The sequence below is a fragment of the Ranitomeya imitator genome, chromosome 1, assembly GCF_032444005.1.
Source record: "Ranitomeya imitator isolate aRanImi1 chromosome 1, aRanImi1.pri, whole genome shotgun sequence".
NCBI classification, from domain to species: domain Eukaryota; kingdom Metazoa; phylum Chordata; class Amphibia; order Anura; family Dendrobatidae; genus Ranitomeya; species Ranitomeya imitator.
In genome coordinates, this window is record NC_091282.1 from 903,542,416 (window position 1) to 903,559,282 (window position 16,867).

At 43.5% G+C, this 16,867-nt stretch overlaps 1 protein-coding gene across 2 annotated transcripts in view; it reads right to left on the bottom strand.

The window, feature by feature from the left end:
• Positions 1 to 607: 607 nt before the first annotated feature.
• Positions 608 to 16,867, bottom strand: part of LOC138653989 (transmembrane protease serine 11C-like) — a 61,014-nt gene continuing 44,754 nt past the window's right edge. For both annotated transcript variants that reach the window (XM_069743381.1, XM_069743380.1), the window contains 4 exons: positions 4,899 to 5,067; positions 3,284 to 3,543; positions 3,052 to 3,194; positions 608 to 1,644 (listed from right to left, as the gene is read on the bottom strand). In XM_069743381.1, the coding sequence (XP_069599482.1) occupies positions 1,483 to 1,644; positions 3,052 to 3,194; positions 3,284 to 3,543; positions 4,899 to 5,067 (734 nt within the window). In that variant the 3' untranslated portion in view covers positions 608 to 1,482. The remainder of the gene's footprint in view (positions 1,645 to 3,051; positions 3,195 to 3,283; positions 3,544 to 4,898; positions 5,068 to 16,867) is intronic.

The following is a 16,867-nucleotide window of genomic DNA, read 5'->3' on the forward strand; positions in this document are numbered from 1 at the left end:
TTCTTTATCAAGGTGCGGTCTATGTGTTACTGTGTCTCAGGTTTGTGTGGTGGACAGGTAACTTGCAGTTCAGCTGTCCTGCCTGTCTCTGATGTAAGTCGTGGAGTCAATTACAGTCCTCGGTGTTCCGGCTACCGGTGTCTGTGCCTCAGAATGAGGCAGCCTGCTCGTGGCTAGTCTCCCACTGGTGTTCCTCTCCTGTGCTTCGTTCTCCTGCACACTTACTGAACAATGTTCGGCTTTCTGTATGTCTCTTTCCAGGAGCTACACGGCCCTTTCAGACCTTCGGACACTCTACGTCGATCTGCTCTCCTCTGTGTCTCTCACTTTCTGAACTGAAACTGACAACTCTCTTTCCCTCCAGAACAGAATATCTTTATAGGGTAGTTCACGTTAAACAGGTTTAGAGCTCCCCCTTCTGGCCTGGAGTGTGAACATGTTATATGCATTGTGGTTACCTGAAGAAGATCTCCTTCATCGCTTCCAAACATAACATCACTCTATCCATGAGGAAAGCAATGCCACTGCGATGACCAGGACCCTGGGGCGACACATTAGCGTACTGATAGGGAAGCAAAGTCAATAAATACACCATTTATGTACTTTTATATATTTTATTTACTTCACCGACTAATAAATACAAAAATCTATATACAAATTATTTATCACTGCTTGTGCACCAAGTAATCAAGTACATAGTAATAATTTGAAATGATTCCAGGAGCCTAAATTCACACATTGAATATGACATTTAGAAGATCACATTTTGCTTACAGGGAATCTGTCAATAGAATTTTACACTCCAAACTATTTATATGAGCATGCAGCTCTTTCAAAGACAATTCCAGAAATACATTTACATGACCAGCCTGTTAATTCATTCCTGAGAAATCAGTGCTTGAATTTATATGCAAATGATGTTGAAGAGTTGTGATAGATCTGAAGCCTCTGTCACACCAGCTCTATTCCCTATCCACTGATGCCTCCTCCTGCTTGATTGACAGCTCATTTGCCTGAAGTCACACAGCATAGCAATTTGCATATCAATTAAAATGCTAATTTATCAGTAATGAAGGAATGGACTGGCCATGTAACAGTACTGCTGGACTTGTCTTTAAAAGAGCTGCAGTACATGCACATAGAAATAGTTTGTGATATAAAATCCTGCTGACAGATTCCCTTTAACTATTTTTTATATATATATATTTAAAGGTTAAATCTCAAATTTTGCACTCATAATTAAAATGAGCGCTGTCCTACCTACTGTCCATTATGGTGAATTGTGCCTCTCAACTATAGGCACGATCCACCATCTAGCTGCGGACAGGTCTACTCCATAGGAGTCACTTAGTATCATACTTTACCATTAAAAGATAACATCCACATCTCCCAAGGTAGAACTAAAAATCGAAATGGTGAAATCTTGGTATTGGAGGATGTTAACAGTATAATGTTGTCCATTTTGTCTTGCGATTGGACAATTTACACACCAGTCTCTTGTTTTATCCAGCTCCGCAAATATGTCACCCTAGTGTACACACCAGGCTTATTTGGTAAGGCACATCCATAGCCAAAACTAACAATTCCTATGAGTGACCATCGGTTATTAGACTGTAGTGCAACCAAAGGTCCTCCTGAGTCGCCCTAGAATAAAGGAAAAAAGAAAAAAAATTTATTACTAGAGCAGCGTATTGGATTGGGTTTAAAAAAACAAACAAAACATGGTTAGATATTCCTCATCAATCAATTAATTGTCTGCCAGAACAGGAGCAGCTCTCATATTTGGTTGTAATAATGGGATCCCCCTAATGGTGCATATGAACAGGGGCTGACTTCATGAGACAAGCCCTTAATACATGTTCTACACTGATCTCCATATGTACAGCATAGGACGGAGCCTGTGCAGCTGTGTACTATGAAGCCATACAGCCTCTGTGCATTGCTGTACATGTTCCATGCATGTGGCTCTGCTGTTGTCATTGTGCCCTAGGCAGGGTTTCTATGCTGCAGTACCCGCATGTACCCAGAACCATACCCACCATACATAGGAAAATGGCCTCACAATTTTGCAGGTGACATTTAGGTCTTAACAAATCTCACTTTGTGTGGATCTCTGGGCTGGCTCAAAAGCACATTATTCACTCCATGTGTGAACAATCCCCTCTACTAGCTAACATACAAGAGGGTGCTCTACATTAGGATGCCATTACATTTGATGTAAATTGAGTAACATATTCACCAGGGTTGGTGAAATAGCAGGGGGAGGAGGGGCCTTGGGCTCCAAATTCTTAAGATGCACAAAATTTTGAAAGAAAATGTATCGGTTGCGTCACCAGAACCATAGATCCAGGCTAGTCGACTTGCCCTGCTTCTATTTTTGTGAAAGCGACATTTTGTACTGTATGTACATCAACATGACGCCGATATAATTGGATCCTGTAGTGGAGCAGGGAGCAATAGGCCTGACCCCAGCCGCTCCACCGCTCTCCATCCTGTAGGCTTCGGGCTGCTGTAGGGCTTTAGCCTACAAAACATGGCAAGGTGGCACAATCCTGTCACTACATTGTGCCATCTGTGCTGGCCCTCTCTGAGTATAGGGAGCAGGAGAGAACTCGGACACTCATTATTTTTTAAAGTGGTAACAAACAGTCATTAATACTTTCTAAAGGGGACCTCAGAGGACATTATTTGTTTTAAAATGACCCTCTACCCTGGAACTGAAAACTGACTATACATTTAAGTAAGATCACCCTACATGTTCTCCATTTGTCTCCTGTTGCCTTCTATACTGATTTTAGTGTGCTTTTCCTTCGGGGCCATCTTGAAAACAAGAGGAAAGGATCACCAATCTCACTGGAGTAGGCAGCGTGGGCAAACGGAGGGAACCAGGTAGGGTGCCTGTACAGGAGAAATATATACTCACTTTTTTGGTCCAAGGGTGGAGTGTCACTTTAAAGGGGCATTGAAAAGGCATTATTACTGGCTTATCTGCCTTACCCCAGGGACTGGTAACACACACTACGCCACTGATCAGGGTTACAATAAACATACCTGACATGAATCGATTTTCCCCTCTATATAACCAGCACAGATCATGGAAGGCTTTATAAGATATCCATACATCTGATATCTGCCGCATAAAGTAGAATTGATGATTTTTAATTCGGCCTGTTGTAAAACTGACGATAAACTCCCTTTACAAAAAAGAAAAAATATTATACATTTCCGTCTACAACTTTTCAATGAGGATTTCTTTTACGTGATGAAACATTTTATTTCTAACCTCCATCGGTAAGTGTCCCCCATCCAGTTACAAAACACGAGGAGTTGTCAGGAAAGAAATCCAGTGTATCCGGTAAGCATACTGTTTGGATATATGCCGTGAAGTTTACTGGAGTTGATAACCTGAGAAGTGCAATGTCATTTTGGTATTCTCCAATGGTGTAGTTCTCATGGAAAATTACATTTTCAAGCTTTAAACCAGACCCCGAAGTTAAAGAAATGGTTCCTAAGATGACTGTCCAAGAATTCACATCTCTGCTTCTGTGGAAAGAAGGGCATTTAGATAAACAGATAAGGGGTAAATGCTCATGTGGTGCATATGATCTAGATTTTCCAGGTAAATTTGCGTGCGAACAATCTGCAGCGTAATACAGTAGCAGCAAAACATTGCAGAAATTTTCAGCATGTAAACTTGCCTGTGGTGCAGATTAAAAATTTGCTACATTCAACCTCCTTCTTTGGATTATAACTGCAAATTCAATGCATAAGGTGCAATCCACAACAATTTTTTTTTCCTGCAGATTTTGTGGCAGATTAGCTGCAGGAAATCCGTAAAAAATACACTACATGTACAAATAGGTGTCCGAAACGCAGAGAATCACTTGAAAATGCGTAAAAAAATATGTTTGTGAATATACCCTAAGGGTAATGTTCAAACACAGTCTTGTTGCCCTTTTTTTCCTGCAAGAAAAAAGCAGACAATTGCGCTAAAAATGCAATTAAACGCAGAAAAATGTGATTATTTTATGCATTTTCTGTTTGTTTTTTGCATGTTTTGTTGCTCAGTCTATGAGGTCAATAGAGAAAAATGCACTAAGAACATTGAAAGTATTTGCATCCTGCAGTTTCAAAAAACACAACGTAAGTAAAAAAATGCAAGAAAAAGAAGTGCAGCATATGCATATGATTTTATAAAAGTTTTTTTCCCTAAACTGACGAGAAAAAAAGCACAGCAATGTCTGAAATAGTCCTTGGGGTATGTTCACATACAGTTTTTAAGTGGATCTGCTCTAAAATTCACATTAAAAACTGTTGCAAGTACTCTTTGATATTGATTTCAGTGGGATTTTCACATTGCTGCTCATACAGAAAGTTTTTTTCCAACAAGGTTTTGAAAACCTTTTGTGGAAAAAGAGGTGGTGTGTCATTCTTCTCTGATAGAATCTGCTGCAAATTTGACTTTCATGTCATAAAGCACACCCCTTCCAAAAAACACACAAAAAAGCATAAAAGATAAACCTCAAAACCTTTTACATAAAAAAGCATCAGATCTGAAAATATCGTCAAAATAGTATTGACTTTTGACTAGGATTTCTTCTTAGTACACGAGAATGACCTAATAATCCAAGCCTACCCTAAGAGTGAATTCACATGATGCAATGTTCATTGCAGAAAATTTTGTAACTGTCCACTTCATGTGAAACAAACCAATTTAGATGAATGGAGCTGAAATGTCTACAGCAAAATCTGCAGCTAAAATTCCCTTAAAGTAACTTGGAGAGACCACTGAGGCCACACAGAGCAGATTTGTGGTAGCTGACTGCACTAGACATCACTCACAATGATTAGCAGTACGGTAACTAATGACTGACAGTATGTTCTAATGTTTAACTTACTTGGAAAAACAGTGAGCAGCAGTCACCAGCCAGGAATGGCTGATGAGCGTAGCTCCACATTTATGATTCCCGTTGTAGCGTAGACTGGCCTGCCAGGGCCAAGAACCCAATGCAGCCGCTGTTCCTCCTACTATTCTGGTTAATGCCGAGGGACCTCCAACACCACAAGCTTTTGTAAGAGGAAAATAAAAAATAATTTATAATTAATTTTATTTAGATGAAAAAATGGCACCAACTTAAAAAAATAATGATACATTGTATAATGAGCGACAGACATCTATAGGATGAAGTTTCAATCTCTAACGGGAACGGTCAGTTTATGTTTTTGAGATAAATGAATAATCTTCATGTGAGAGTGTGAAATGTTTTTTTTTTTTACCTATACACATTAAATTTGGATGTTTTGAGCATTACAAGAACCTATCCTTTTCTGTAAACACAACAAAGGAATGTAAGGTGATAGTCTTAGTATTGGTCAAGGAACCATAAAGCTGGAAAGGAAAGACAAAACCTGAAGAACTTTCCCCAGTCCTAAAATCTATATGACATTGGATGTCGTGTTCTGGCAACTTCTCTGGTGAACTGCAATCATGGACTGGGAATAAATTTCTTTTAAAAGTTTAATAAATTATAGCGAACCTGTTGAGCTATACTACGCTCTCACAAAGATCTGAACACTTAACAAAAAGTTGGTGGAACTAGTGTAAAAAATCTAAAAGTCATGACATTTCTGAGAAACTACGTTGTGCACATTAACTTCCGAGCTTTTTACGCAATATTTCAGGTCTAAGGTGGTTAATGAACTCTCCATCCTAAGAAACTGTAACTCATCTCATTAACTTAAATGGGCATGAGCTGCGATTCTACATAAAAAAAAAACAGTCCTCTGTGTTTTAATGGGGTTGTCCGGCCTTAAGGTACAAGTCTGCCGGTGGCAGACTTGTGATACCTTGCATTGCGCGCAGTGTGCTGTGAGGATTCTCCTGTGCCAGAGATGGGAGCAGACAGTCATGTGAATGCAAGTATGTGATTTGCATACTACCGGCCACATTCTGACTACACTGTTTCCAGCCTCACTCAAGACGCTTGCATTGAGAGAGGCTGCGCACATCTAGCCTCCACATGACCACATGTAAATCACATACTGTCACGCGACCGTCACTCCTGGCACCGCAACTGAAGAATCCTCAAATGGCTCTGTACGCACGACTAGGCTGCCGTCACATAGAGTGGCTGCAGACTTGTAGTTTAAGACCGGACAATCACTTTAATCCTGGGCAATCACTTACATTATTGATATTAACATGAAGTTTTGACAGTTTTCACAGTAGTACTGGATAGTAAAAATGATCAAAAGTTACATGGAATTAGAATAGCATTAATAAGTTAGAAGGGCACCACTTATAAATGAACTTTTATTATGTTCAAAGAAGTAAACATAGCAATCTAAAGCCAAATCAAATATGAAGCACAACCACATAGGTTATAAGATTTAGTGACGGAGCCAATTTGGTACTTAATGACCAAGTGTTGTGAGTTCCGTTCTGGAGCTCCCTCCTGTGGTTGCTAATGGTATTTTTGCGAGTTCTGCCCTTGGGCTCCCTCTGGTGGTTTCAAGTGGAACTGCTGCTCCGTTAGGTAGTTGTAGCAGCTGCCTTCACTAATCGCCTTGCCTGGGTTTGTTATTTAAACCTGCTCTGGGCTTTAGTCCTTGCCTGCTGTCAATGTTCTTGGTTGGATTTGATTCTTCCCTTGGATTTCTCATATGGCCAGTCCTTGTCTGCAAAAGATAAGTTTTGCTAGTTTTGTTTGTCCATTTGTTTGGACTCTATTGCTTTGCATTTTGTCTCTTTTGTCCAGCTTGTCACTATGTCTTATTCAGGCTAGCTGGAAGCTCTGGGAAAGCAGATTTGCCCCTCCACATCGTGAGTCGGTGTGGAGTTCATTTTTGTAAACTCTGCGTGGATTTTGTAGTTTTTATACTGACCGCACAGTATCCTTTGCTCTCTGTCTATCTAGTTTAGTTTTGGCCTCCCTTTGCTGAAATCTAATTTCATTTCTGTGTTCGTCATTTCCCTCTCCTTTCACAGTCAATATTTGTGGGGGGCTATCTTTCCTTTTGGGGGTTTCTCTGAGGCAAGATAGCTTTCTATTTCCTTCTTTAGGGGTAGTTATATCTGAGGCTGTGACAAGGTGTCTAGGGAGAGTCAGGAACATCCCACGGCTATTTCTAGTTGTGTTGTTAGGATTAGGGACTGCGGTCAGTAGAGATACCACCTTCTCAGAGCTCGTTCCATGTTGCGTTTTAGCCACCAGGTCATTTCAGTGTGGCCTCTTAACCACCAGGTCATAACACCAAGCCAATTTTTATAATTCTGACCACTGTCATTTTATGAGGTTATAACTCTGGAATGCTTCAACAGATCTCACTGATTCTGAGATTGTTTTTTCATGACATATTGTACTTCATGTTAGTGGTAACATTTCTTTGCGTTATTTAAGCAAAAAATGGAAATTTAGCAAATTTTCAAAATTTTGCAGTTTTCAAACTTTTAATTTTTGTGCCCTTAAATCAGAGAGTCATATTGCACCAAAAAGTTAATAAATTACATTTCCCACATGTCTACATTACATCAGCAGAATTTTGGAAACATATTTTTTTTTTGTTAGGACGTTGTAAGGGTTAAAAGTTGACCATCGATTTCTCATTTTTCCAACAAAATTTACAAAAACATTTTTTTAGGGACCATCTCACATTTGAAGTGAATTTGGGGGGTCAATATAACAGAAAATACCAAAAAGTGACACCATTCTAAAAACGGCACCCCTCAAGGTGCACAAAACCACATTCAAGAACTTTATTAACCCTTCAGGTGCTTCACGAGAACTAAAGCAATGTGGAAGGAAAAAATGAATATTTTACTTTTTTCGCTAAAAATGTACTTTGGAACCAAACTTTGATTTTCACAAGGGTATCAGGAGAAAATGAACCACAAAATTTGATGTGCAATTTCTACTGAGTACGTCGATACCTCGTATGTGGGGGAAAGCCACTGTTTGGGCACATGACAGGGCTCAGACGGCAGGAATCAATGGTGGGCGCCATGTTGCATTTGGAGACCCCCTGATGTACCTAAACAGTGGAAATTCCCAATTCTAACTCCAACCCTAACACAGCCCTAACCCCAAAACCTAACCCCAACACACCCCTAATCCCAAATCTAACCATAACCCTAACCACAACCCTAACCCCAACACTACCCTAACCCCAACACAACCCTAGCCCCAACCCTAGCCCTAACCCTAGCTCAAGCCTAACTCTAGCTCTAACCCTAGCCCCTACCCTAACCCAACCCTAACTCTAACCCTAGCCCCAACCCTAACCCTAGCCTCAACTCTAGCCCAAACCTAACCCTAGCCCCAACCCTATCCCTAGCCCAATCCTAACCCTAGCTCTAACCCTAACCCTAGCTCTAGCCTCAACCCTAAAGGAAAAAAATATTTTTATTTTATTTTATTATTTTTACCCAACTAAGGGGGTGATAAAGCGGAGTTTGATTTACTATTTTTTTATTTTGATCACTGTGATAGACCCTATCACAGTGATCAAAATTAACCAATAGGGAAAAATCTCCTATTGTTGCCGGGTGCCGGCCACCAGATCTCGGCGGGCGCACAGCGCATGCACCTGCCATGTTCTTCCCGGGAGAAGATGCAGAGGGCCAGGGGACAGTGCTGGAGGGACCGGGGAACACCAGAGGTATCAGGGTGGCTCGGGGGACCCTATTTCTCTCTCCTCTGATGTGCTAGATCATATCAGAGGAGAGAGAAATAAATGGGAAATCTGACTTTTTTTTTCTTTTGCGCTTGCCGTCTGATTGCAACACTGGGGACAGTAAATACCGACCCGAATCATGTTCTCCGGGGTCTCCGGTGATTTTCCGACTCTGGGGGGCGCTATAAATTTATTTTGCAGCGCTGTTAAAAAAGTGGCGCTGAGGAATAAGTACCCTTAACTACCGCCATTAAAAGGCATATCGGCAGTCGTTAAGAGGTTAATGCTAAATGACCATTGCATAAATGTAATAAGGACTGTATCATTACTAAGGCACTGACCAGACAGGGACAATTCATTCAATGCACATACCAGTTTTATTAAGGGGGTTTGCTGGAGCACAGTTCGCCAAATCCAAACAACTTCTGTGATACAGATCCAAGAAAGGCAGACAGCACTCCAGTAGATTCAGATATAAACCATCTCCTGTTCCTTCTTCTCCTTTTCAGCTTCCTCCTCCTCAGCCTCCTCCTTAAGACCCAAGCCGCGCTCAGAAGATGAGATGAGGCATGGCTGGGTAGTATAACCCTATGTACTATCTTCCTCCATCTCCATCTGGTCTACATGCATAGCTGTTATGATAAGGTAATTCAGTACCACAATGGACATAGAGGTCAGAGCACATACAGTGACCTGACAATAACCCAAAAACATTGAACGAGCTCTGAGACGTGGGAACTCTGCTGACCGCAATCCCTAATCCTCTCCAACCACACTAGAGGCAGCCGTGGATTGCGCCTAACGCTCCCTATGCAACTCGGCACGGCCTGAGAAACTAGCTAGCCTGAAGATAGAAAATAAGCCTACCTTGCCTCAGAGAAATACCCCAAAGGAAAAGGCAGCCCCCACATATAATGACTGTGAGTTAAGATGAAAAGACAAACGTAGAGATTAAATAGATTTAGCAAAGTGAGGCCCGACTTTCTGAACAGAGCGAGGATAGGAAAGGTAACTTTGTGGTCAACACAAAACCCTACAAAAACCACGCAAAGGGGGCAAAAAGACCCTCCGTACCGAACTAACGGCACGGAGGTACACCCTCTGCGTCCCAGAGCTTCCAGCAAGCAGGAAAAAACAAATAGACAAGCTGGACAGAAAAAAACAGCAAACAAAATAGCAAAGCGGAACTTAGCTATGCAGAGCAGCAGGCCACAGGAACGATCCAGGAGGAAACAGGTCCAATACTAGAACATTGACTGGAGGCAAGGATCAAAGCACTAGGTGGAGTTAAATAGAGCAGCACCTAACGACTTCACCACATCACCTGAGGAAGGAAACTCAGAAGCCGCAGTACCACTTTCCTCCACCAATGGAAGCTCACAGAGAGAATCAGCCGAAGTACCACTTGTGACCACAGGAGGGAGCTCTGCCACAGAATTCACAACAGTACCCCCCCCTTGAGGAGGGGTCACCGAACCCTCACCAGAGCCCCCAGGACGACCAGGATGAGCCATATGAAAGGCACGAACAAGATCGGGAGCATGGACAACAGAGGCAAAAACCCAGGAATTATCTTCCTGAGCATAACCCTTCCACTTAACCAGATACTGCAGTTTCCGTCTTGAAACACGAGAATCCAAAATCTTCTCCACAATATACTCCAACTCCCCCTCCACCAAAACCGGGGCAGGAGGATCAACAGATGGAACCATAGGTGCCACGTATCTCTGCAACAATGACCTATGGAATACGTTATGTATGGAAAAAGAATCTGGAAGGGTCAGACGAAAAGACACAGGATTAAGAACCTCAGAAATCCTATACGGACCAATGAAACGAGGTTTAAACTTAGGAGAGGAAACCTTCATAGGAATATGACGAGAAGATAACCAAACCAAATCCCCAACACGAAGTCGGGGACCCACACAGCGTCTGCGATTAGCGAAACGTTGAGCATTCTCCTGGGACAAGGTCAAATTATCCACTACATGAGTCCAAATCTGCTGCAACCTGTCCACCACAGTATCCACACCAGGACAGTCCGAAGACTCAACCTGCCCTGAAGAGAAACGAGGATGGAACCCAGAGTTGCAGAAAAACGGCGAAACCAAGGTAGCCGAGCTGGCCCGATTATTAAGGGCGAACTCAGCCAAAGGCAAAAAGGACACCCAGTCATCCTGATCAGCAGAAACAAACCATCTCAGATATGTTTCCAAGGTTTCCAAGTCAATGCCCATCCTACCACAAAAGGCTCGCCAAAACCTCGAAACAAACTGGGAACCTCTGTCAGAAACGATATTCTCTGGAATGCCATGTAAACGAACCACATGCTGGAAGAACAATGGCACCAAATCAGAGGAGGAAGGTAATTTAGACAAGGGTACCAAGTGGACCATCTTAGAGAAGCGATCACAGACCACCCAAATGACTGACATCTTTTGAGAGACGGGAAGATCTGAAATAAAATCCATAGAGATATGTGTCCAAGGCCTCTTCGGGACCGGCAAGGGCAAAAGCAACCCACTGGCATGAGAACAGCAGGGCTTAGCCCGAGCACAAATCCCACAGGACTGCACAAAAGAACGCACATCCCACGACAGAGATGGCCACCAAAAGGTTCTAGCCACTAACTCTCTGGTACCAAAGATTCCAGGATGACCAGCCAACACCGAACAATGAACCTCAGAGATAACTTTATTCGTCCACCTATCAGGGACAAACAGTTTCTCCGCTGGGCAACGATCAGGTTTATTAGCCTGAAATTTTTGCAGCACCCGCCGCAATTCAGGGGAGATGGCAGACACAATTACTCACTCTTTGAGGATACCCGCCGGCTCAGATAAACCCGGAGAGTCGGGCACAAAACTCCTAGACAGAGCATCCGCCTTCACATTTTTAGAATCCGGAAGGTACGAAATCACAAAGTCAAAACGGGCGAAAAACAGCGACCAACGAGCCTGTCTAGGATTCAAGCGCTTGGCAGACTCGAGATAAGTCAAGTTCTTATGATCAGTCAAGACCACCACGCGATGCTTAGCTCCTTCAAGCCAATGACGCCACTCCTCGAATGCCCACTTCATGGCCAGCAACTCTCGATTGCCCACATCATAATTTCGCTCAGCAGGCGAAAACTTCCTGGAAAAGAAGGCGCATGGTTTCATCACCGAGCAATCAGAACTTCTCTGCGACAAAACAGCCCCTGCTCCAATCTCAGAAGCATCAACCTCGACCTGGAATGGAAGCGAAACATCTGGTTGACACAACACAGGGGCAGAAGAAAAACGACGCTTCAACTCTTGAAAAGCTTCCACAGCAGCAGAAGACCAATTGACCACATCAGCACCCTTCTTGGTCAAATCGGTCAATGGTTTAGCAATACTAGAAAAATTGCAGATGAAGCGACGATAAAAATTAGCAAAGCCCAGGAACTTTTGCAGACTTTTCAGAGATGTCGGCTGAGTCCAATCATGGATGGCTTGGACCTTAACAGGGTCCATCTCGATAGCAGAAGGGGAAAAGATGAACCCCAAAAATGAAACCTTCTGAACACCAAAGAGACACTTTGATCCCTTCATAAACAAAGAATTAGCACGCAGGACCTGAAACACCGTTCTGACCTGCTTCACATGAGACTCCCAATCATCCGAGAAGATCAAAATGTCATCCAAGTACACAATCAGGAATTTATCCAGGTACTCTCGGAAGATGTCATGCATAAAGGACTGAAACACTGATGGAGCATTGGCAAGTCCGAATGGCATTACTAGATACTCAAAATTGCCCTCGGGCGTATTAAATGCAGTTTTCCATTCATCACCTCGCTTAATACGCACAAGATTATACGCACCACGAAGATCTATCTTGGTGAACCAACTAGCCCCCTTAATCCGAGCAAACAAATCAGATAACAACGGCAAGGGGTACTGAAATTTAACCGTGATCTTATTTAGAAGGCGGTAATCTATACAAGGTCTCAGCGAACCATCCTTCTTGGCTACAAAAAAGAACCCTGCTCCTAATGGCGACGATGACGGGCGAATATGCCCCTTCTCCAAGGACTCCTTCACATAACTCCGCATAGCGGCATGCTCAGGCACAGATAAATTAAACAGTCGACCTTTTGGGAATTTACTACCAGGAATCAAACTTGGGCTCATCAAATACATCCCGGTAATCAGACAAGAACTCTGGAACCTCAGAAGGGGTGGATGACGAAATAGTCAGAAATGGGACATCACCATGTACCCCCTGACAACCCCAGCTGGACACAGACATGGATTTCCAATCTAATACTGGATTATGGACTTGTAGCCATGGCAACCCCAACACGACCACATCATGCAGATTATGCAACACCAGAAAGCGAATAACCTCCTGATGTGCAGGAGCCATGCACATGGTCAGCTGGGTCCAGTACTGAGGCTTATTCTTGGCCAAAGGCGTAGCATCAATTCCTCTCAATGGAATAGGACACTGCAAGGGCTCCAAGAAAAACCCACAACGCCTAGCATACTCCAAGTCCATCAAATTCAGGGCAGCGCCTGAATCCACAAATGCCATGACAGAATACGATGACAAAGAGCAGATCAAGGTAACGGACAGAAGAAATTTTGACTGTACCGTACCAATGGTGGCAGACCTAGCGAACCGCTTAGTGCGCTTAGGACAATCAGAGATAGCATGAGTGGAATCACCACAGTAGAAACACAGCCCATTCAGACGTCTGTGTTCTTGCCGTTCAACTCTGGTCAAAGTCCTATCGCACTGCATAGGCTCAGGTTTAAGCTCAGGTAATACCGCCAAATGGTGCACAGATTTACGCTCACGCAAGCGTCGACTGATCTGAATGGCCAAAGACATAGACTCATTCAGACCAGCAGGCATAGGAAATCCCACCATGACATCCTTAAGGGCTTCAGAGAGACCCTTTCTGAAAATAGCTGCGAGCGCACCTTCATTCCATTGAGTGAGTACGGACCACTTTCTAAATTTCTGACAATATACCTCTATCTCATCCGGACCCTGACACAGAGCCAGCAAATTTTTCTCTGCCTGATCCACTGAATTAGGTTCATCGTACAGCAATCCGAGAGCCAGGAAAAACGCATCGATATTAATTAATGCAGGATCTCCTGACGCAAGAGAAAATGCCTAGTCCTGAGGGTCGCCACGTAAAAAAGAAATAATGATCCTAACTTGTTGAACTGGGTCACCAGAGGAGCGAGGTTTCAAAGCCAGAAATAGTTTACAATTATTTTTGAAACTCAGAAATTTAGTTCTATCTCCAAAAAACAAATCAGGAATAGGAATTCTCGGTTCTAACATAGAATTCTGAACCACAAAGTCTTGAATATTTTGTACTCTTGCCGTGAGCTGATCCACACATGAAGACAGACCTTTAATGTCCATCGCTACACCTGTGTCCTGAACCACCCAAATGTCTAGGGGAAAAAAAAGGCAAAACACAGTGCAGAGAAAAAAAAATGGTCTCAGAACTTCTTTTTTCCCTCTATTGAGAATCATTAGTACTTTAGGCCTCCAGTACTGTTATGATAAGGTAATTCAGTACCACAATGGACATAGAGGTCAGAGCACATACAGTGACCTGACAATAACCCAAAAACATTGAACGAGCTCTGTGACGTGGGAACTCTGCTGACCGCAATCCCTAATCCTCTCCAACCACACTAGAGGCAGCCGTGGATTGCGCCTAACGCTCCCTATGCAACTCGGCACGGCCTGAGAAACTAGCTAGCCTGAAGATAGAAAATAAGCCTACCTTGCCTCAGAGAAATACCCCAAAGGAAAAGGCAGCCCCCACATATAATGACTGTGAGTTAAGATGAAAAGACAAACGTAGAGATGAAATAGATTTAGCAAAGTGAGGCCCGACTTTCTGAACAGAGCGAGGATAGGAAAGGTAACTTTGCGGTCAACACAAAACCCTACAAAAACCACGCAAAGGGGGCAAAAAGACCCTCCGTACCGAACTAAACGGCACGGAGGTACACCCTCTGCGTCCCAGAGCTTCCAGCAAGCAGGGAAAAACAAATAGACAAGCTGGACAGAAAAAAACAGCAAACAAAATAGCAAAGCGGAACTTAGCTATGCAGAGCAGCAGGCCACAGGAACGATCCAGGAGGAAACAGGTCCAATACTAGAACATTGACTGGAGGCCAGGATCAAAGGACTAGGTGGAGTTAAATAGAGCAGCACCTAACGACTTCACCACATCACCTGAGGAAGGAAACTCAGAAGCCACAGTACCACTTTCCTCCACCAACGGAAGCTCACAGAGAGAATCAGCCGAAGTACCACTTGTGACCACAGGAGGGAGCTCTGCCACAGAATTCACAACACATAGAATCCTCTTTAATTGTGAGCAGCGAGCGTTTGAGTAGACACAGAAGTGGGATGGTTACGCTGATTATGGGATCATCGCAGCTCACCATCGTGGTTGATTCCTCAAAGTTTTGTGGAACTTCACAGATGTCAGACATCCATGCACACTCGTCGGTTGTTATGTGTGGAGGCTGACCGGAATACCGACGGGCATGTTGCAACTGGTATTCTACTACTGCCCTCTGCTGCTTACAAAGCTTTGCCAACATGTTTATTGTGGAATTTCAGCACATGGTCACTTTGCACACCAGTTGGTGAACTGGCACTTGCAAGTGCTGCTGCAGAATTACCGACCGGCGGCAGCTGTAGCAGTCTGGCAGAAATGGGCACACATGTGGCGTACCTTCACAAGTAGCTCAGCTAAATCTGGGTAGATTTTCAGAAAACGCTGAAACTACTAAATTGATGACATGGGCCAGGCATGGTACATGTGCGAGCTTTACTTCAGAGCTGCCATCAGCTTACGCGTTATCACACAAGACCAGGCCTAGTTGTAGGTTCAGTGGCAAGAGCCACAGATCTGTCTGGTCTGTTATACCTTTCCACAACTGAGCACTGGTGTGCTGTTTGTCACCTAAACAAATTTGCTTCAGCAGAGACTGTTGCCACTTCACTGAGGCAGTGCTGTAGTGCTTCTAGCCTCCGACTGATATGGATGACGTGCTCCGAGATGACATTTTGGAGATGGAGGATGAGGAGAAAGTGGAGTGCAGGAACTGGAGGTATAGGAAACCCTGATGGAGCAAGGGCCTATATGTTGTGAATTCTGTGATCAAGCTCCCTCCTGTGGTCACGAGTGGTACTGCGGCTTCTGAGTTTCCTTCCTCAGGTGATGAGGTTAAGTCGTTAGGTGCTGCCCTATTTAACTCCACCTAGTGCTTTGATCCTGGCCTCCAGTCAATGTTCTAGTATTGGTCTTGCTTCCTACTGGATCGTTCCTGTGGCCTGTCTGCTCAGCATAAGCTAAGTTCTGCTTGTGTCCTTTTGTTGCTATATTTTCTGTCTAGCTTGCTTTTTTGGTTCTGCTTGCTTGCTGGAAGCTCTGAGACGCAGAGGGAGCACCTCCGTTCCCGTTAGTCGGTGCGGAGGGTCTTTTTGCCCCTCTGCGTGGTTGTTTGTAGGTTTTTGTGTTGACCGCAAAGCTATCTTTCCTATCCTCGGTCTATTCAGTAAGTCGGGCCTCACTTTGCTAAATCTATTTCATCTCTGTGTTTGTATTTTCATCTTACTCACAGTCATTATATGTGGGGGGCTGCCTTTTCCTTTGGGGAATTTCTCTGAGGCAAGGTAGGCTTATTTTTCTATCTTCAGGACTAGCTAGTTTCTCAGGCTGTGCCGAGTTGCATAGGGAGCGTTAGGCGCAATCCACGGCTACCTCTAGTGTGGTTTGATAGGTTTAGGGATTGCGGTCAGCAGTTTCCACGTCTCAGAGCTCGTCCTATGTTTTGTGGTTTTTGTCAGGTCACTTGTGTGCTCTGAACTTCAAGGTCCATTGTGGTTCTGAATTACCTATTCATAACACCTATAATCCTCAGAGTCAGTAGCACGTGTGCCGTCCTTAGCCTTCTTTTTTGCAAGCTAAACATTCCCAGATCCCTTAACCATTCACTGTATGACATACTTTGCAGTATCCTAGTAACTCTTCTCTGAACTTGCTCCAGTTTTTCAATGTCTTTTTTAAAATGTGGTGTCCAGAGCTGGACAAAGTATTCCAGATGTGACCTGACCAAGGAGGAGTAGAGGGCGATAATTACTTCATGTGATCTAGACTATATGCTTCTCTTAATACATC